Source organism: Rhinopithecus roxellana, chromosome 8 (assembly GCF_007565055.1).
Source record: "Rhinopithecus roxellana isolate Shanxi Qingling chromosome 8, ASM756505v1, whole genome shotgun sequence".
Classification (NCBI taxonomy): Eukaryota; Metazoa; Chordata; class Mammalia; order Primates; family Cercopithecidae; genus Rhinopithecus; species Rhinopithecus roxellana.
In genome coordinates, this window is record NC_044556.1 from 19,134,176 (window position 1) to 19,155,301 (window position 21,126).

General features: G+C 56.9%; 1 protein-coding gene across 3 annotated transcripts; it reads right to left on the reverse strand.

Moving 5' to 3' along the window:
- Positions 1-1,221: 1,221 nt before the first annotated feature.
- Positions 1,222-20,016, reverse strand: ATP13A1 (ATPase 13A1). Of its 3 annotated transcripts, none has more exons than XM_010386728.2 (26): positions 19,212-20,016; positions 15,892-15,981; positions 15,595-15,818; positions 13,661-13,733; positions 13,315-13,470; positions 13,167-13,236; positions 12,980-13,086; positions 12,374-12,503; positions 12,198-12,253; positions 11,848-11,974; positions 11,636-11,773; positions 11,441-11,561; positions 10,875-11,032; positions 10,300-10,475; positions 10,115-10,225; positions 8,935-9,060; positions 8,029-8,137; positions 6,088-6,287; positions 5,914-6,010; positions 3,613-3,773; positions 3,428-3,542; positions 3,143-3,339; positions 2,229-2,371; positions 1,898-2,009; positions 1,671-1,814; positions 1,222-1,556 (listed from the first exon to the last, which is right to left on the reverse strand). In XM_010386728.2, exons 1-26 carry the CDS (start codon positions 19,605-19,607, stop codon positions 1,446-1,448), a joined length of 3,648 nt encoding a protein of 1,215 aa, XP_010385030.2. In that variant the 5' UTR covers positions 19,608-20,016; the 3' UTR covers positions 1,222-1,445. The 3 variants fall into 3 exon arrangements, with proteins under 3 accessions (XP_010385030.2, XP_010385032.2, XP_010385029.2); XM_010386730.2 differs by having other exon boundaries at positions 15,595-15,785; positions 19,212-19,611; XM_010386727.2 differs by having other exon boundaries at positions 1,671-2,009.
- Between the last annotated feature and the right edge of the window lie 1,110 nt (positions 20,017-21,126).

Below are 21,126 nucleotides of genomic sequence, written 5' to 3' on the forward strand. Positions count from 1 at the left end.
ACGCCCCTGTACCAGACCACGCCCCCGCAGCCCGGAAGCCTTGATAGTGACCTCCTCTACCTGAACCGCCTGAAACTGGGTCGGGCCGGGGCCCCCTAAGCGACCACTGGAGGCTGCAGTGCCCCTGAACTGGGCATCCTAAGACTTCATCTAGGCCATAGTTTCCCTCCCAGATATTTGTGCTACCCCGAATCCCACGGAGCCCCAGCCCCCTCCTCCCTGAATGGTTGCAGAATCCACCCGTCCCGGAGAGCATCTCTCAGGAGCTCCCACAACCCGCGACCCCGGTGATTCCCTTGCCCAGATTGTCTCTCACAGCCCTGAAACCACCTGGGCCCCGCTGGAGTCATGGCGCCCCCTAGTGGAGGCCTGATATTCTGTCCGATTCCAACCAAAATTCTAATACTCTGGGGCTGGCGAACCAGGCTCCCTCCGTGACCCTCAAAGCTGGATCAGGCTCAAGGCCCCAATTCCAGCACACCAGGGAGCAGCCCTTTTAGGTAGAAGGTGGAGGTTTGTCCAGAAGCACCAGCTCTGGGGTTGCCACAAGCCGCCTGTCAGTATAAAAATGCTCCCACACCCAGCACAGAGGAATTTTGGGGCTGGAAAGAGACTTTAAAGTATGTTTAAACTTTGCGTCCTAAAGGCTTTGGCTGTTAAGGAGGCAAGGATTCTCTGACTGGCTCCGCGCTGCCTACTCTGCAATTCTTGAGTTGTGATGAGTGAGTCCATTGAAAGGAACAACACTATTGACCTAAGAGCCAAGCCAGGTTTCCAGGTCACATCCTGGCTGATGCTCAGCCAGAGCTCCCTGACTGTGACAGGAGATGGTAGAGCAGCGCAGGACCTCAAAGAGGGTGACAGAGTCAGGACTTGTAATGATGCACATCATATTCCTCAAGTCTCAAGACACCAACCGAGAGGAAGGCATGCTGTTATGTATTACGGGAAAGAAAAAAATACCACACATCCTAAGGCTTCTCTCAGCACCTGAGTTGTTAAAATGTGAAACAGACCACAGAAATGTGGGGGTTCTTGTTAAACTAGAAAATATGCACTGAATTCTCTGGGGAGGGACAAGTCCACGTTCAAGTGCTGAAAGTGCTTGAGGGATTCACCAACAACATCACAAGGCCTGTGGGGAGGGTGACCTTCCTCAGTGACCCTCTGTCCCGAGCCCCCAGCAAACACAGTGTGGCACAGACGAGGTGGAGGCAGGGCTTTTTAAAATCTCAGATGCTGCTTTATTTACCAAAGGTGCTGGCTCGGGGCTGGTTCTGCTGGCCAAGCCAGCTGATGGCTCTGGGGGTCCCAGCTCAGTCTTCCAAGGGCGAGACTGTACAGCCTTGCTGTGGGGGGTTGGGGGCAGGGTTCCCTCCCGGGGCCCTGGTGGGGTTCCCGCCCAGCGGCAGCCACGGTGGGCAGTGGGTACCAGCACTGCCGTCTCAGGAAGGCACTTTCAGCTTCGGGGTCCCCAGGAAGAACTGCAGGACACGGTCGGCCAGGAGCGCTAGGCAGAAGTCCAGGAGCAGGACCTGGGCGATGACCAGCTTGAACTGTCGGGACAGGGAGGGATGGTAAGCTGGAGACCTGCAGCCCAGCCCAGGGTCACCGCCACAGGAGGGATCCAGCAAGCTGAGCCCCAGGGTCACCTCCACAGCGCCACTGACCTCCACAGGGATGTCCACGAGGCCAAACTGGCTGTTGAAGTCGGGCGAGGAGCCAAGGAGCAGGCCGACAATGGCCAGGAGTGAAACTGCCAGACTCCACACCAGGGGCTTGTTCTCGGGCAGGCTCTCCATGAAGGGCGGGCCCTGTGGGGATGAGGGACAGATGGTTTCATGGGGTGGGGCTGGGTGGGCAGACAGGGAGTGTTTGGGTGGGACCCAGGCCTTACTTTGTAGTTGATGGCGAAGGTGGCCATCTGCATGGCCATGGCCATGATGTAGACAGTGCTGTTGACCAGGCTTGGCTCAAACTCCTTATACAAGTCCACGAACTGCTCCTGCCTACAAGGACACATGGGAGTCAGGGCCCCCTCTCCTGCTCCGGCTCACACACACTCTGTGGCTTCCTGCTGCTCTGGCACAAAGCTAGTGATCTGCCTGGCCTAGTGCCCCTCCCTGGACTCCCTGGACAACCCCCAGGCTCTCCTGCTGATGTCTGTAGCGTCATCCTCCTGCTACTCTCAGCTGCAGGGACATCACCTCCTCCAAGGCAGCACTTACTTCTCGGGGCTCCTGGCCTGGGCCTCACGGTACAGGTAGACAAGGCTCAGGAAGTGCACAAAGAACTGGAGCATGACGGTGAGGATGGTGTACAGGTTGAAGATGCTGGGCAGGGGCCGCTCTTGGGAGAGGGTCTTGAGGGGCTGCAACAGCAAGGCAGGTGAGGGAGTCAGGACTTGGCTCACTCAGGGCCACCCGGCCCACTCAGCAGGCAATAACCTCCCAGGAGAGCTTGTGTAGAGCCGCCACCAAATCCTGGGGGATTCCATGGGTCGGCACCAGTCCCCGGAGCCCTGCCTGCCTCTCACCCGAGCCCAGGGCTGCCTCCCTAGCCCTGGCTCCGCCATCCAGGCTCCCCGTGGCAGCCACAGGGGCCTGAGAATCATGAAGCAGATCCTGCCCTCCCTGGAGCCCATGGGACAGGCACAGTCCCGCCCAGCCAATCTCCTACCCCCTCTAGCCACCGGGGCCTCCCTGCGTCAGCCCATGCCTGTTTGGAGCCTGTATGTCCAGTTCCCGGCAGCTGGGCCCCTGGTTCTTTATGCCTCGGCCTGAGTGTCAGTGTCACACAGGCCTCCCCAGCTGTCCACCAGCCTCTCCTGTGTAGCCTGTGACCCACTTTGTTGTTTTTTTACCCTCTTGATGATTGTTCACTGCTGGTGGGGCTCTGTGGGGCCCACCCCTGGGACCCCTGCCTGTGGACAGGTGTGGGACCCCAAGCTGTGCCACCTGGAGGGGTCTGGGTGCCTCCAGTCTGCACCTGCCCTGCCGACATTTCCTGAGCCATCTGAGCTACAGCCCCCACCTCTGGGGCCCCGGGTCCTGTAACTTGGGGATGACAATTCCCGTGCCTGTAACAGCCTGGCCCTGGCTGGCCCATGCATCCCTGGCCTTCCAGCACCTCTGGGGCCCACCTTGGAACGGGAGATGAAGAGGAAGCAGCCGGCCAGCAGCAGCCCCTGTAGAGTGGCCTGGAAGTCACTGAACTTGACCCCTTCCAGGTAGAGGACACTCTGGCTGTAGGCCAGGATGAGGGCATTGAGCGCCAGGATCTTGAACATCTGTAGCGTGGTCACCAGTGTGCAGCGGCCCTGCTTGATCACGTGGCAGACTGCAGGGTGGTGGGGAGGCAGGTGTGGGTGTGGGTATGGGTATCAAGGTGGGAACGAAGGGAGGGGGAGCGGGGGCAGGCAACTCACTGCACTGGATGGATGAGAGCTTGGAGGTGAAGGGTGCTGCGATGCTGGCATCCCCCAGTTTCACAATGGGTGTGCTCTCGTCCTCGAGGTCTCGCAGCACCTGGCTCAGGCGGTCCTGTAGGGTAGGCAGTAGGCTGTCAGCCCTGGCCAGGATGGGGTGCAGCACCTCCCGTCTTGGGACTCACCCTCTGGGAGGTTGGCTGCTCCTCGGAGGGAGGGAGCCCCGACCGCTGCTTGGCTGTCCTGGAGGTGGCTCTGATGCCACTGTTGCTCAGGGTTGGGCTGTCCCGGGGCCGCCGTCGCCGCTCGACGACCCGCTCAGGGGCGTTGGCCAAGAGCGCCACACCTGGGGGGCAGGAGGGCATCAGACCCGGAGGAGCGGGCTCCACGGAGGAGCAGATTGGTGGCTTCAGAGCCACTGCTCCTGAAGCCCCCCAGCTGGCTCCCATGAGGACAGTTCCCAGACTTCCCCATTTCACCTGACACCCTAAGCAGACCCCAGAGAGCGCCCATGTTGCTTTCTACAAACTACTTTAAGAAAACAAACCACCGCCGGGCGCGGTGGCTCAAGCCTGTAATCCCAGCACTTTGGGAGGCCGAGACGGGCAGATCACAAGGTCAGGAGATCAAGACCATCCTGGCTAACCCGGTGAAACCCCGTCTCTACTAAAAATACAAAAAACTAGCCGGGCGAGGTGGCGGGCGCCTGTAGTCCCAGCTACTCCGGAGGCTGAGGCAGGAGAATGGCGTGAACCCGGGAGGCGGAGCTTGCAGTGAGCTGAGATCTGGCCACTGCACTCCAGCCCGGGTGACAGAGCAAGACTCCGTCTCAAAAAAAAAAAAAAAAAAAAAAAAAAAGAAAACAAACCACCAACAACAAACGCCCACAAAAAATGCAATGAAAATATACACAACACTAGATGGGTCAAAACTAAACTGATATTGGCTGAGCGCAGGGGCTCACACCTGTAATCTCAGCACTTTGGGAGGCTGAGGTGGGCGGATCACCTGAGGTCAGGAGTTTGAGACCAGCCTGGCTGATATGGTGAAACCCCGTTTCTACTAAAAATACAAAAATTAGCCAGGGGTGGTGGCATGTGCCTATAATTCCAGCTACTCAGGAGACTGAGGCAGGAGAATTGCTTGAACCTGGGAGGTGGGGGTTGCAGTGAGATGAGATTGCACCACCACACTCCAGCATGGGCGACAGAGTGAGACTGTCTCAAAACAAAACAAAACAACCTAAATTGATTTCAAAAGAAATAGCCAAGGAGCATGATTCTAGGAGGCAAACAACACTCAATAAATGCTTTAGTAGATAAATGCAGATAAATATTGGAAAAGCAAAAAAACAACGTAAGGTGGATCTTTAAAGTTCAATTTAATGCCTGTGTTCTTGAAGGAAAAAAAAAAAAAAAAAAAAAAAAAAAAGCCAGGTGAGGTGGCTCATGCCTATAATCCCAGCACTTTGGGAGGCCAAGGCAGGCGCATCACCTGAGGTCAGGAGTCCGAGACCAGCCTGGCCAACATGGTGAAATCCCATCTCTACTAAAAATACAAAAATTAGATGGGCATGGTGGCTGGTGCCTATAATCCTAGCTACTTGGGAGGCTGAGGCAGGAGAATTGCTTGAACCCAGGAAGTAGAGGTTGCAGTGAGCTGAGACTGTACTACTGTACTCCAGCCTGGGCAACAAGAGAGAAACTGTCTCAAAAAAAAAAAAATTGGGTTGGGTAGGAAGCAGTGGTTCACACCTGTAATCCTAGCACTTTGGGAGGCCAAAGTGGGTGGATCACTTGAGGTCAGGAGTTGGAGACCAGCCTGACCGACGTGGTGAAACTCCATCTCTACTAAAAACACAAAAATTAGCCGAGCGTGGTGGCATATGCCTGTAATCCCAGCTACTTGGGAGGCTGAGGCAAGAGAATTGCTTGAACCCGGGAGGTGGCGGTTGCAGTGAGCCGAGATCGTGCCATTGTACTCCAGCCTGGGCGACAGAGCAAGGCTCCGTCAAAAAAAAAAAAAAAAAAAAGGACAGGGTCTTGCACTGTCACTTAGGTTACAGTGGATCACACCACTGCCTTGAACTCCCAGACTCAAGTGATCCTCTCACCTCAGCCTCCCAAAGCACTGTGATTCCAGGCAGGAGTCACAGTGCTCAGCCATGTGTGTGCTTTTGACAGACATCTGGGACTATGAACCATCTTCATGGCTTCAGCTCCGGGTTTTCTGAGTCACTCTCCCAACTTGTTGCCTCTCTCCTGGCCTCTGGCCTCCACCCTGCTCTGTTCCTGGGATACTCGAATCCCTTCCTGCCCTCAAAGCCCCTGACCCTGCCACCCCCTCCCATCCCCTGCACTGCTTCCTCATAGGAATTAGCGCCCCCATGGCTGTCACCAAGGGCCGGGTCTGTTTTTCTAGCTCAGTGACATGTCCTCAACACCTGGCCCACAAAGGAAGGAACCACCCTAGCCCACAGCACTCACCCACATCAGCGTGCTTCAGGGCGCCCACATCGTTGGTGCCATCCCCACACATGAGGGTCACGTAGCCCAGCTCCTTCAGGCTGGTGATGACAAACTCCTGTGTCGGTGGAAACAGGCTGAGTAGGGGCTGCATGCCTACCTCTGTGCCCCTGACCCCTAGGGCTGTGCACATACCTTCTGCTTGGGGGCCACGCGGGCGAACACCTGCACGTGAGGGATGAGGCGGAGCAGCTGCTGGGGGTTGGTGGCCTGCAGGTGGGCCAAGCCATCGCCTGTGAGGCACAGTGCGTGCTCCAGGGCCAGTGCCCTTGGGGAGCCCCGGGCCAGGGGCAGCACGATGCTGCCATCAATGGAGCGCCACTCGCACTGCCGGCCTGTGGGCAGCACCTAGGGTTAGGGCTGGGGGCTTGGCTTCCCTGGGCTCAGAAGCGCCCTCCCTCCACTCGGACCCCAGCACTGGCTAGTCTCTCTTCTCCGGAGCCCCCACCTCCCTAACCACGCAGGTGACCCCCAGCCCTGCTCTGGGCACTCCACAAAGAACGTCCCTCAGGTATGCAGGGTGGAACCAAGAGCCTGGGGCCTGAGCTCCTTGCTTGAGAGCATGGGACAGAGCCAGATTAGAACCCAGGCAGTCTGACCCTGGCTAAGCCATGCGCCCACCTCATGCAAGGCCCCCCAACCTGAAACACACAGAAGGGAACTATAGCGCTCTCCTTGGGAAACCCCACACCAGGCCCTCACCTCATTTATCCCTGCGCCCGTGGCCTCTCTGAAATCCTGTTTTCTCGGGGCTGGGCCCCCTCCCCACTCTGACAGGGCCCCCGAGTTCTCAACGTCCTCTTGTTCCACTTCCCCTTTCTTAACGGCTGGCCCTGGCTTGGATGCTGGGCGCTGAGGATGGCCAAGGGCGGCCCACCAGCCCTCCTGGCACTGGCCTGCTCACCCTGGACCTTCTCAAGCTGAAGAGCAGCACACCTCCACCGGGGGGGCTCATGCTGCAGCTGTTGCTAGACCAGCTTCACTTTTCAATCAACAGTCCTGCTCATCCGCTCCAGGCCACCTGCCCACAATCCCCAGGCCCTGGAAGACCCTGGTAGCTGGGGCTGGGACAGGGGGAGGCCTGGGACCAACAGAACAGAAGGAGGGCAGGGACTGAGTCCTCTGGGAGGTGGTCTGGAGGTTCTGGAAGCCGCTCTGGCCCAGACTTGCGAATGTTTGTTACCAGCAGCCCTGTGGCAACCCTGCTCCATGTGGTTCTCCTTAGGGCCCTCTGTCAACACTCATGCAGGCCCTGGACTGCGTGCGCCCAGGGGGCTTCACCTCTAGCCCTGGGGCAGATATCTGGTAAGCCCCACACCTCTAGCTGGGAGGGGCTGGATCTGTATGTCTGCCTCTTCATCAGTCTGAATCCAGGGCATTGCTCAAAGAGGTCACCAGGGAGAGGTTGGAGCCATGAGCTCTGGAGTCAGGCTGTCTGGGTTCCAATCCTTAGCCATGGGGACATCAAGTGACCTGGGCAAGTGGGTTCACTTCTGAGCTTCTGTCCCTTCTCTACAAAGCAGGGGCCCTGAGAGCTGACCCAGCCAGCTTCCTCCTCTGTGGTGTGGTGCAGGGTGGGGTGGAGGGACCAACGTAGTCACACGGAGCGCTCCGCCTGGGGTCTGGTCAGGCTGAACGCTGGGCAAACTGTGCCATCAACTGCGGCTGAGGATGCCAGCAGTCCCTGTGCTTGGGAAGGGAGCGCTCGGTACATGGGCAGCTTGCTGGGCCAAAAAGGGTGTGAGATGAGGATGATGCTGAGGATAGGGAGTAAGCATAGTAGGAGCAGTATCTGCCCATGAGTGCACAGGAAACCTGAGCTGGCAGTCAGACTGTCGCCGCATTATGGTAAATAAACACCTACACTCCACACTTTCCAGGACCTGTGACCCAGTGAACACTCGCATGCTGTCCGAGGTGCCCAGTGGGCCAGGGCTGATTAGTGTGCTACCGTGGTGCCAGGCATTTGAAGACACTGTGCTGCTGAGGCCTGGCACGCAGGTGGGCTGTTGCGATGGGAGCTGTTCTTGGACTCAGGGTCCCCCTTCCCCACTGTGGGCCGGGCTAGGGCCTCACCTTTCTCAGAGGGAGGCTGCAGGATCAGTGTGTGATCCTTTTCAATGAAGTGCAGCTCCTGGGCCACATGGCATGCAGTGAGCGGGTTGTCTCCTGTGATCATGACCACCTTGGGGAGAGAGGGGCAGAAGCTCAGCAGGGCAGCCTAGGGCCAAGCTCTAGGCCAGAGACAAGGCTGCCAAGTCTCCTTCTAAGGCAGGCCACAGTGGGAGATCCTGGGCCTCTAACCAAGACCCTGAATGGGCTTCCAAGGGCCACAATCCACCCCCACCCAGGTCATTTTACACAAATGACATGTGTATGTGTCCTTCTGAAGACACCCTTAGCTTGGATTTGCAATACAAATGAACCTGCCCCTGAGGTGGGCCCTCTTTGCTTGGTAGCTGCCTATAGGGGTAATATTTCAGTGAACAGGAGGATGGGACCATGACCTCTAGGCCTGGTGGGGACTAACCACATCACCCATCTGACCCAGAGTCATCATCCTTTGAGACAGCTCACTCGCCCCTTGTCTTTTATCAAAAGACACCCTAAGTCCGAAAAGAGAAAACACAAGCCACCAGAAGCCACCAGGACAGGCAGACACTGCCCCTACCCCTCAACTCCCCAGCCTCAGCTGCCTTCTCTCCAGGGTGGCGGTGGATCAGGGAAGTGGAGAGAAGCGCTCCCAGCTTTCCATGATGCGGGGGATGAGGGGAGTGGTCTGTGGAGGTAAGAGGAGCCAGCATAGGCGGGTCCCAGAGTGTCTTTGGGCCAGGAGCAATGTTAGCACCTGAGCTATCATCTTGCTCAGCCAAAATGTGCAGCCTGTGAGACCTGGGTGCCCACCCCCACCACGAAGCTGTAATTGTCATCTCCTCGCCTCTATTTCCCATGCAGAGGGTGGAGCCAAGCCCTGTCCCATACCCGGTGGGACGCATTCTGGATCTCCCGGATCACAGCCTTGGAGTCAGCCTTGAGCGGGCAGGAGACCACAATGAAGCCGACGAACTTGAGGCTGCACTCCAGAGCCTCCCGCTTGACTTCCCGGGCCTGTGGACAGACGGGGTACCCTCACCACCTGTCCCTCCCTCTACCCATAGTCTGCATTTCCTGAGCTCTGACCATGCGCTAGGAGCCAGGGGGATGATGGAAGGCCCTGTTCCCGTAGTGGGGACATGCGAGGGTTGGGAGGGGAGAAATGCCAGGAGGGTACCGGGCACGCTCGGGGGGTGGGATCTGGCAGTGACTGGGGAGTCTGGGTCCCCCGAATGTGGCTCTATGTCCTGGTTGTGGACATGGGCACACCACAGAGTCCCTTGTGGCTCAGCTTCCGAGTCAATGAAGTAGGGACTCTCCCAATAATGTTGGAATTTAGCCATGAACTCTTACTCCCCGGGGCCCACATACCAGAGACTGGGCAGAGACCCCTGGCCTTAAGGAGCTCACACTGCACCAGGGGAGAGGCATGATCAAGATCACAGAAATCAGAGTACTGAGTGCCACGAGAGAGGAGGTGCGAATGGAATCCAGAGGGGTGTGGAAAGGCCTCAGAATGCCCACTCTGAAGGCGATGACGACCTGTGCCACTGGGAAGGGGGCTCCAGGTGCAGGAACGGGGCAGAGCACGCAGGCTGTGAGCCGTGGCCTGGGCTCTGCACACAGCACTGCAACCTAAGGCTAAATTCTGGAAGGATCTGCAACTGTAGGATGCAAGCAGAACGAACAGGAGCCCAGGAAGAAGCCATGCCACAGATGTGCCGGTGGTGGAGGCGGAGGATGGGATGTGTGGAGGATGGATGGTGAGAGGGCTGATGCCACCAAGCCCTGCCCAAGACCAGGGCAGAAGAGTAGAGCCAAGGACACACCAGGACTGGGGTGGGTGAGGCCTGCATGTGCTCTGCATGAACCAGGACCGGGTGGTTCCCCACAGCAGGGGACAGACTGAGTGCCATTTGGGGTCTCCAAAGGTAGAAGCTGGAAGTGGGGCAAGGTAGACAAAATCGCGACCATTCAACTTGGCACTGTAGGGCACAGGAAGTGACTCAGGGAGGAGCTGACGGGCCAGGCACATGGTGAAGGCGGGTGGGGGAGCCTGGGCCCGTACCTGCTGGTGAGTGAGGTGTCCCAGCTCCTTGTACCCCAGCGCTAGGACGCGGGCTCCTTCCCGGGAGATCTCGGTGTGGATGTGGTGGTAGTCGGGCGGGCACTGGGAGAACTGCAGGGAACGCAGGGGGATGTCACGGGCTGCCCCGCGCCCCCATCCCTTGCCCCAGGCTGGGGCCAGCTCACCATGGAGTGCAGGGTTTCGGGGGCCCCCTTCACGGCCGCGATGTAGCAGAGGTCAGTGGAGCCCAGCTTCTCATACGAGGCAAGCACGGACATTCGCTTCAGGGCACTGGCAAAATGAAAGCGCTGGTGAATTTTCAGCCCCTGAGTTTTAATACTTCGGGGGAATACTTTCTCATCTGGAAACAAATAAGTACGAGTCCTGAGGGGCTTTGCTCCAAAGAGGCAGCCAAGCCCCTATCTCTCCCCCCGGCCTCCCCCACCTCCCTCCTGCCTCCCCCAGGGCCTGATGGGGGGCTCTGGGGTAGAGCAGGGGTTGGTCCAGAGCTGGGAGACCTGGGCTCGGAGGACCCTGGCACTGTGGCTTCCGCCAGGACAGGGCAGATTACAACCCAGAGGGACACCCAAGGATGTGGCCTGTCCTCGGTCTAAGGTGAACCTCTGGCCACCCACCTCTGGGAGCATCAGAGCTGTAGGCCTGCCTGTCCCCAAGATCCTCTGAAGGGTGCAGCCCACCTGCCTAGGGCTGTAAGAGCCAGTGGCTCCCCCTTGCTGGGCCTGAGGCCCCAGCCCCTCACCTTTGGTCAGCGTCCAGTCCACGGCCGTCAGCATGGCCTTCTCTAGGGGGTCACCCACGAGGGTGCCGTCGTCCAGCTGCATGAGTGAGTGGCACGAGGCCAGGGCCCGGTGTGTTTCTACAGGGATGTTGGACACAGGGGTCACCTCCTTCCCATCTCTGCAAGGATGGGGAACAGCTGGTTACAGGGTGCAGGCGGGTAGGGTGAAGCTACATCTCCATCAGCAGGAGAAACCCCATGGACATTCATTCTGTGCCAGTCACTGGCACCAACTGTGTCTTTGTGAGACGCGCACCTGCTTCACAGATGCCCCCAGAAGCCAGGCATCATGCATAGGGGTATTGCGTTCGCATGGCTGGTGTGGGATGTTCCAGGCCTGAGCTGAGCCCCCGTGCCGCTGCCATGGCTCACACCCAGGACTTTGTGGGGAGCCCCTGGAAATGAACCCGAGGCAGGGCCTCTGACGGGCCCTCACTGCAACAGCTTGGGGTGGATGGGCCACCTGTCTCTCGACTTCCCAGAAACCCCATCTGGGTGACCTTTGGCCCAGGCCCCCTGACACTCACCTCAGCCCGGCAACACCGCGCACCACCAGGCTGTCACTGGTCAAGGTCCCCGTCTTGTCAAAGCAGCACACCTCGACCTTGCCAGCAAAGGGGATCCGGAAGGGCTCTGTGCAGTACATGTCTAGGGGCGGGAGTGAGGTCAGGGGTCCTGCCTGGCCCCAGCCCACTCGGCCCCACCCCATTTGACACACTCACAGAGCTTGGCCAGGGCGATGAGGGAGGTGTTCACGGCCAGGGACAGCTCAATGGGCAGCTCAGGAGGCACGACCGAGGTGAGGATCAGGGTGCACTCCAGAAACAGCTTGTAGCGGTTCCGGCTGGGGTCCTTGGTACCTGTGGAGACAGGGCCTGAGAGCCTGGGGCCTCAGAGGGCGGGCGCAGGGGACCGCAGAGGCCGTGGCGCTTACCTTCAATCCATACGTAGGTGGCTGCAGCGATGGCAAACACCAGGAGGAAGAGGATGAAGATGAAGGTCTCCAAGTTGTTTGCAGTCACCCTCTTGACCCCGAAGAGGATGGTGCGCAGCAGCTTGCCCTGCAGGGATGGAGGGATAGTCTTTCTGCTGTCTGGGCTGCCTCTAGCACCTCATGCCTGGGAGAGGGGGCCTGGTCTCAGGGTGGCCTCTGCACCCTGGCCCAGGTCCAGGGCTGTGCTGCCAGAGTCAGCCCATGGGGTAGATGTTCTGAGGTCTGAAAGGGTTGATGCCTTGGCTGTTCAACTGCCCTGGGGTCCACCCTCCCCAGACCTGGCCCTGCACCTGGGATGTGTTGAATCCGGTCCGCAGGACGTAGGCCACACATCCGTTGTCTACCGCTGGGGAGAGAAGCAGAGTCACCGTCATGCCTGTCTCCTCGTCCTGACTCCCTCATGATCAAGCAAACGGGCAAAGTGGGTGGGAGCCCAGATACCCCTAGATGCCCGTGAGGCACCTACGCTTCAGGCCCGTGGTGGCTTTCTGTGGGGGAATGTGCTGCACCACCTTGGTGCCCCCGAAGATGACATGTAGCCGGGAGTCGGCCTGGAGGTCCAGCACCCTGTCTGGGCTGAGGTCTTCGATGGGTTCCTGGGGAGGAAGATCATGAATCTGGATGACCAGGCCCACCTTGCTTCCTTCTCCATCTGAGTTCCTGGACAGCTGGACCTTGAGGCTGGAATGAGCCAGGGGGCTCCCCACCCAACCAGCACATTCCACCCAGCTCCCGGGTCCTCACCCTCACCCCGTCCTGTCTTTCCTCACTGCACTCACAGTATCCGTTCCCTGGGGCCTGCACCTAGCCTCGTCCGGGACTCACCTGCTCCAGGCTGCTCCCAGCCCACCTTGGTCTGACATCCCAGGGCACCAATGTACCCTGGATGCCCTTGGCTCTCTCCCCTTCTTCCTCGCCCCCACCACCCAGCTCCCCAGTACACAGAGCTCATCTGTGCCCACCCTGCCTCCTCTGCCTGTGCCTGGGGGGGATCCCTGCCACCCCCTGGGCCTCCACCTCCTGGCCTGTTGCCTCCTGAGTAGTTTGAGGATCCCTATCCCCCACCAAGCACCTTCATCTGTGGCACGGACTCTCCCGTGAGCATGGCCTCGTCCACGATGCAGCGGCCTCGCAGCAGAAGCACGTCACACGGCACCAGGTTCTCCTGTGGGGAGCGGCCTGCAGGGCAGAGGCAGGAGAGTTGGCCAGAGGCCCTGAGGCTGGGGGTCCCACTGGGACTGAGCAGAACCTGGCCTCACCGATGGAGACGATGTCCCCTGGTACGATCTCATCACTGGCAATGGGCCTCCACTTGCGGCTTCGGTAAACCTGGGTGGGACACGCATGTGTCAGCACAGAAGCCGCCTCTGTGCCGTGCCCCCACCTGGGTCTCCCCAGCAGCTGCACCTGGATCATGTGGGGCTTGTTGCCCATCTTCCGGATCTCCGACATGTTCCGCATCTGCTGCTGCACCAGCGAGGCCTCGAACGCCACCAGCATGGATAGCGTGAAAACGCTGTAGTACCAGTACTCATCCAGGCACCAGAGCCCCACACAGAACACCTGTGGGACACCAGCCCGTCTGTCCTTGCCCTACCCGCCCCGTTCCCATGAGCCCCTTCTTTCTGCCCACTGGCTCTGACATGTGAGGACGGGGAGAAGCTTCCAGGTTTGGAAGTGGTGGGCAGGCTTGCTCCGGCTAGGAAAGCCCCCAGGGAGGAAACTGGGAGATGGGCCAGAGCTACTGCCTTACCTGAAATACAAAGAAGGGGGCTGTGGCTCTCTCCTTGAAAAGCTCCGAGAAGTCAGGCACCACCATCTCAGCCCTGCAAGAGACCAGGCCCCATCCTGTTCCCAGGGCAAGGCCTCTGGGGTATGGCGCCTCCACCCTGACCCCTCCAACCTGAGCATGGCAGGCCCCTTTCAAGAAACCAAGAGCCACATGTGGGTGTCAGGAACCCTGGCGAGCTTCCAGATGGGAGGATCCATTTGACTGTGGCTCTCCCTCATCCTGGCTGCGCCTGGGGTAGACACGCTGCCCGCCCACAGCCCTTGGCACTGCATAAACCAGATGAAGCTCCTGAATCTGCAATATGCTCTTCCCGGCAGCCTGGGGCTGGTGTCAGACGAGAGCCCATCATCTGGTCGAATGACGCAGCAAGTAGAGAAGGAACCTCTGATTGAAGGATGGAGGCCCTGAAGCTACAGACAGCAGAAGACACTGAGACCCAGCTCCACCAAAGCTGAGATTTTCTACGATTCCTGAATTAAAGCCCCAGAATGGGTCAAGTAGGGTGGTTCACGCCTGTAATCCCAGCACTTTGGGAGGCCGAGGCAGGAGGAGTGCTTGAGCCCAGGAGTTGGAGACTAGCCTGGGCAACACTGCGAGACCTTCTCTTTACAAAAATTTAAAAATTAGCTGGGGGTGCTGGTGCGTGCCTGGGGTCCCAGCTGTTTGGGAGGCTGAGGCAGGACGAATGCTTGAGCCCAGGAGTTCGAGGCTGCAGTGAGCCACAATCACGCCACTGTACTCCAGCCTGGGTAACAGAGTTAGACCCTGTCTCAAAAAAAAAAAAAAAAAAAAAAACCCACAAAACAAACAAACAAAAACAAAACCCTCAAGAATGCAACAACTCGGGCCTAAGGGTGTGTTCTGCAGCACTCTGTGCTAGGGCCCAATCTGATCAGGGCGCCAGTCATGTCAACGAGGGTCATTCTCACTCTGCCCTTTAACTGGATGGACGTCTTACGTATGGGATGTGAGAAGAGGCAACCAAAGAGCAACCCCACTGCTATCAAACAATAAGCCCTTCCCTTGTATGTTGCTGGGTACCTTTGCGTGAGTAAGAAGAGCATGAAAGGGAACATAGTTGCCACAGGTCATTAATGTGACTGGCCAACCTTGGGGTAGGCGAAGTTGCTAAATGTTTCTTATAAATCCTCGTATTAGATCGATAGTTGTAGTCAACGTATTTGTAATCTCTGAACAGTGATTAAGTCAGGAAAGAGCTCCCTAGGTGTTCTGTGGGGTTCCAGGTTGAGGACCATTGTCACAAGGCCATGATGGGGTCTGGAGCCCAGTTCTCAGCTCCCAGCCACGTGTCAGCCTTTGCAGTTTTGGTGAAGATGAAGGGATAGGGTGTGCATCGCACATTGGTCATTGTACTCAGTACAAAAGACCGGACCTGGTCGCTGTCTTCATCACCATTCCTGAAGCGCTGAGACGCGCAGACACGAAACAGTGAGGATTGAAATGTTCAGGTTGGGTGCAATGACTCACGCCTGTAATCCCAGCACTTTGGGAGGCCAACATGGGAGGATCACCTGAGGTCAGGAGTTCAAGACCAGCCTGGCCAACATGGTGAAACCCCCGTCCCTACTAAAAATACAAAAATTAGCCAGGTGTGGTGCAGGGGGGCCTGTATTCCCAGCTACTTGGCAGGCTGAGGCAGGAGAATTGCTTGAACTAGGGAGGTGGAGATTGCGGTGAGCTGAGATTGTGTCACTGCACTCCAGCCTAGGTGACAGAGCAAGACTCAGTCTCAAAAAAAATAATATTAATAATAAATAAATAAATAAATAAATAAATAAAAGGGCAGATGCCTCTGTCCCGTTTCCTAGGCATCTTGAATCAGAAGGGGAGCAGGACAGAAAGGCAAAGGTGCTACAAGCAAATCAAGGACTCACTTGTTGCTCCCAAATTTCTTCTCAGCTGCTCGGATCTCTGAGTCTTCCTGGAAGCCTCTGTTGCTCTGATAGTATGAGAAGGCATTTCCCACAGGAAAGGCCACAGGGACAAACTGCTTCTTCTCCAGGGCATCGTAGGAATACTTGATCTTCTGGAATTCGAAGGACAGCACCTCGAGCCCGTCTTCGCCCTGTGGCAGAAGGTGTGTTCGCCACAGAGGCCCCTGACATTAGGGTGTCAGTGCCTGGGAATCCCACTCAAGCCCCTCCTCCAGGAGCCCAGCAGGCAGTCCCTACCTCATTGCGGTGCAGGGCCACAAGCTCTGTGGAGCCATTGTTGGGGGTTGGCACCACCTTCACGAAGGTCACTTTGCTGGGGTCATACTCCTGACAGAGACAAAGAAAGCACTGCAGCTTAGCTCTTCTCAACCTACAGTTCCAAGACCTCCCCTGGGGAGGTTTTGGATGCAGCAGCTCTATGGGCATATTCTGAAACATGCCACTGGGCTCTGGTGCTGCCTCTGTCACTCCTTCGTCTATCATCAGGACAAAGGAGACCACCTTGCTGTGCCTCTGGTGCCATACTTAAAGCTGAGAGCACAAGGTGGTACGCAGTGACTCACACCTGTAATCCCAGCACTTTGGGAGGCCAAGGTGGGCGGATCACTTGAGGTCAGGAGTTCAAGATCAGCCTGGCCAAAGTGGCGAAACCCCGTCTCAACTAAAAATACAAAAATGAGACGGACATGGTGGTGCACACCTATAATCCCAGCTACTTGAACCTGGGAGGCAGAGGTTGCAGTGAACCAAGATTGCATCACTGCACTCCAGTCTGGGTGACAGAGTGAGACCCTATCTCAATTAAAAAAAAAAAAAAAAAAAAACAGCCAGGCACAGTGGCTCACGCCTGTAATCCCAGCACTTTGGGAGGCCAAGGCATGCAGATCACGATGTCAGGAGATTGAGACCATCCTGGCTAACACGGTGAAACCCCATCTCTACTAAAAATACAAAAAATTAGCAGGGTGTGGTGGCAGGCGCCTGCAGTCCCAGCTACTCGGCAGGTTGAGGCAGGAGAATGGCGTGAACCTGGGAGGCAGAGCTTGCAGTAAGCCAAGATCACGCCACCGCACTCCAGCCTGGGCGACAGAGCGAGACTCTGTCTCAAAATAAAAAGGTCGGGCGCAGTGGCTCACGCCTGTAATCCCAGCACTCTGGGAGGCCGAGGCAGTGTGGGGGCGCAGATCATGAGGTCAGGAGTTCGAGACCAGCCTGGCCAATATGGTGAAACCCTGTCTCTACTAAAAATACAAAAAAAAAAAAAAAAAAAAAGCTGGGCATGGTGGCAGTCACCTCCAGTCTCAGCCACCTGGGAGGCTGAGGCAGAAGAATCACTTGAACCCGGGAGGCGGAGGTTGCAGTAAGCCAAGGTTGTGCCACTGCACTCCAGCCTGGGCTACAAAGCCAGACTTCATCTCAAAAACAAACAAACACCTCCAAACAACAAAAACAAAAAAGCTGGGAAGCTGGGTGCACAGACAGCACCGAACGCCCAGGACTCTGCTCTGCTGATGGTGACATGAACTCAAATAGGAAGAACGCTGCCAGGCACCCACCCAGTATGCCCTCAATTCACATGAGCCAAGCCCCCACCCCCATCACAGGCCCCCCGCCTTCTGCTCAGCTCTGCCCCTTCCACCACCCCTGCTCACTACACTCCACAGCTCCACATGCACATGGGGCTCCACCGTGCCTCAGCCTCAGCAAAGGGCCTTCGCACGTGCTGTTTTCTCTGCCCGGAATACACATTCACACAGCCCCTTTGCTGCCTCAGGCTTTTGCTGAAACATCACCTTCCCAGGAGCCCCTCTCTGGCTGCCCCATCTAAAGTTCCCGGCAATGTCCAATCCTGTCCTGATGTTAGATGTCATCTCTCTTTAGTATCAACTGCTGACTGTGAGTTCTCCCTCCCAGTAACACCACAAAGGCAAGGGGATTTGCCTGTTTTGTTCACTGCTGTTTCCCCAGCACCAAGGACACAGAAATGTTGAATGGAGCTCGTTCAGTGCTCCCTGGATCCCGTGAACCGCATCCATCCCTCTGCGGCTCTGCTAGACGGAGCCGCATGGAGACCCGGGAGCACAATGACGACCCGCAGAAACAAAGCGCCATCCCACAGGTGGTTCATGGGCCTCCAAACCAGGCAGCAAATAACAACAATCACATAACTACAAATGTGACGTCATGGAAGAAAGGTACAAAAGGCTATATGCCATGCTGGCCCCAGGGAGGGCACTTTGCAGATATCATCTCCGTTCTCATGATGGCACCCAGAGGTAGGTGTTATGGTTCTCAGTTTACAGAAGGGGGAAACTGAAACTGGGAAGGCAGAAGCGGCCCTTTCTGAGATCTGAATCAAACCCAGATCCGCCTCTCCTGGCTGATGGCTCTTCAGCTCCTCCCACTTCTCCAGCCCTGGAGAGGAAGTTAAGAGCTAAGCTGTTTAGCTGCAGGTCAAAAGGCAGCTGAAGTTTGAGCGGTGCCACAGTCCCCTTAACCTCTCCTTTATTTTGTCCCTCATTGGCATCTTTCACTGTACTACCTCAAAGCCACCAAGTTGAGCTCCTCCCCTGGGATAAATCTCTTTGAAGGACAGAACAGGTTCAGTCTCTCAGGAGAGGAGAATGAGGATTCTACCCCCATTCAGAGCCAGAGAGGGTAGGGGGCTTCTGTCTTTCTGTAGCCCTTGATGCTCTTCCCTTTTCCTCTTCTTGAGGCAAACACACTCCTGGGATCAGAGGGGTAGTGTCCTGATATACCTCAGTGTCCATGGCTGCAAACCTGCTGGTGTCACCTGAGGCAGGCCCAGAGAGAGATGGCACAGTCACTGCTTCAGGCCCAGGGCAGCTCACAGTCACCAACTCCTCCGACGACACTTGGTCATTCAGAACTATAGGTCAGGAGCGCGACCTTGCTTGCTGTTGTATCCTGAGCAGAACTATCACCACCCTCATTTTGCGGAAAGACATCATGTTAGTGACTCGCTCACAAACACTTCTGCCTCTCTTCAACATTGTAATTAACTGCATTTCATGCTCCTTTCCATCACAGTATGGAAGACCACTGAGCACTGGACAGCAAGACTTGGTTCAGTCTACGAACAAATTAAGCTTCATAGATGGGGGAAACCTATCCCAGTGGTCTCGCCTTACACTTTGAAAACCAAGGTAGGAGACAAACGAGAAGGAAGATAGGGCCGTTTCCAAAATAACAGGAGTAGTCGCTAATACGGGAACTAGCATTAACAAGTCCTACCTGACCTGGACGACGTACGCTGGGCCCTGCGCTAAGCCTTTTACAAGTATTACATTACTGAATCTAAATGACCATACCAGGAAGGACTTCAGAGAAAGGAAATAACCCGCACCAGGGTTGCACAGCAAGTCAGCAGCGGGGTCACGATTAAGCCTGCGCCGAAGTGTAGAGGGTGCCCCTGGGGACCCAGGCCCAGCAGATGGGTGGCCCAGGTCGGGATGGTGACCGACAGGAAGGCCGCAGCTGGGATCTACGGCGAAGCCCGACCGTGCTGGGGGTCGGGCTCGCGCGTACACACTTACCGGGGTGCAGGTGAGCGCGCAATGCGCGTGCACAGACCAATGCCCCGAGAGGACAGTGAGCGCGTGCGCGAGGCAGATGGTGGCAAGCACGAGCAACGCGGCTTCGGGGATCTGCACCCAACTGCTGCCCCAGCCCCAGCAGCCAGCGGCTGCGGCACCCAACCAGGCCGGGTAGAGCAGCCCGGCGAATGGCAGCACTGTGAGGCGCCGCAGCAGCGCCAACCGCCGGTACGGCCACACGGCAGCGACCAGCTCGTCACCGTTCGCTATGAGCGCCGGCCCGGCGGCAAGGAGCGCGCGCGGCTGCGGCCCGGGCTTGGGCTGCCCGTCAGGCCGGGCCCCGCAAGGCCGGACCCCGCAGGGCACCGCGTTGCCCACCGCCGCCGCTGCCGCCATCTTTCCTAGCGCCCGCGCTCACTTCCGGGCAGAGGAACGCCTCACTTCCGAAGTTTTACTTCCGGTAAGCCCTGAGCGCCGCCATGGCGGCCTGGACTAGGAAGAGCCGGGGCAACAGAGCAGGCGGGCCCCGCCAGGGACTACTGCGGATGCCGCCATGACAGGCTGTGGCCGGAAGAAGAGGCACGGCGTCGCCATGACATAGAGGGACTGAAAGACCTAACGCTGCCTGCCTCCGCTGCCACGCCGGACCGAGACCGGAAAAGAAAAGGCCGGCAAGGCGGGCTGAGCGCCACCATGACAGCCTGAATCAAAAAAAGCCAGCCCTCCTCCGTGACTACATCAGCACCATCTGTCACGAGGGGCGGAGCCTGCACCCTGCAGAGGCGGGGTCGGGAGCGCCGGCATTCCGGAGGCGGGGCCTGTTGCGAGGGCGGGGCTTGTGAGGGGCGAGGGCGGGGACCGCCCAGGAACACAACCACACCGGACCAGATAGGAATTACAAAATCTAGCCGGTCACGGTGGCTCACCCCTGTAGGCCACTTTGGGCCACTTTGAGGTCAGGAGTTCAAGACCAGCATGGCCAACATGATGAAACCACGTCTCAGCTATCTCAAAAAAAATGAAACCACATCTCTACTAAAAATACAAAAATTAGCCGGGCGTAGTGGCACATGTCCATAATCCACATGTCTACTGGGGAGAATGAGGCAGGAGAATTGCTTGAGCCTGGGAGACAGAGGTTGCAGTGAGCCAGGATTGCTCAGCCTGGCCAACAGAGCAAGACTGTCTCCGAAAAAAAAAAAAGAAAAATGAATTACAAAAAGTTATTACTTTAACATAAAAAATGAAAATTTGGTGTTTACTTGAAATTATATAGTTCTATATTATTAACTCTACTGTTGCATAAATGCTATTTGAACAAAACCACAATAGGACTACTTAACAGTACCAATTAGTAGGATTAAACAATTAGTATGTGTGACAAATAGTAATAATATTTTATGTTTCTTTTTGTCCTCTGATACAGCAAATTTATTTAAACTTAAAATTTATTGGATATTTAAATTTTGTAGCTTATATTGTTGCATATTCTTTTTTTAATTTTTTTGAGATGAAGTCTCACTCCGTGGCCCAGGCTGGAGTGTAGTGGCCCGATCGCGGCTCACTGCAAACTCCGCCTTCCGAGTTCAATAGATGGAGTCTCACTCTCGCCCAGGCTGGAGTGCAGTGGCATGATCTCAGCTCACTGCTACCTACGCCTCCCGGGTTCCAGCGATTCTCCTGCCTCAGGCTCCCGAGTAGTTGGCTACAGGCGCGGGCCACTACGCCTGGTTAATTTTTTGTATTTTCAGTAGAGACAGGGTTTCACTATGTTAGCCAGGTTGGTCTTGAACTCCTGACCTCGTGATCCGCCCGCCTCAGCCTCCCAAAGTGCTAGGATTACAGGCGTGAGCCAGCGTTCCCAGCCTAATGTTTTGTATTTTTAGTAGAGACTGGTTTCCCATGTTGGCCAGGC

Coding starts and splice junctions, on each gene's coding strand:
- ATP13A1 (XM_010386727.2), bottom strand. CDS start 19,607: ATGGCGGCAGCGGCGGCGGTGGGCAACGCGGTGCCCTGCGGGGTCCGG. Junction 11,774..11,847: donor CACCTACGTATGGATTGAAG/GTAAGCGCCACG, acceptor CTGTCTCCACAG/GTACCAAGGACCCCAGCCGG. Junction 2,372..3,142: donor TCTTCATCTCCCGTTCCAAG/GTGGGCCCCAGA, acceptor TTGCTGTTGCAG/CCCCTCAAGACCCTCTCCCA.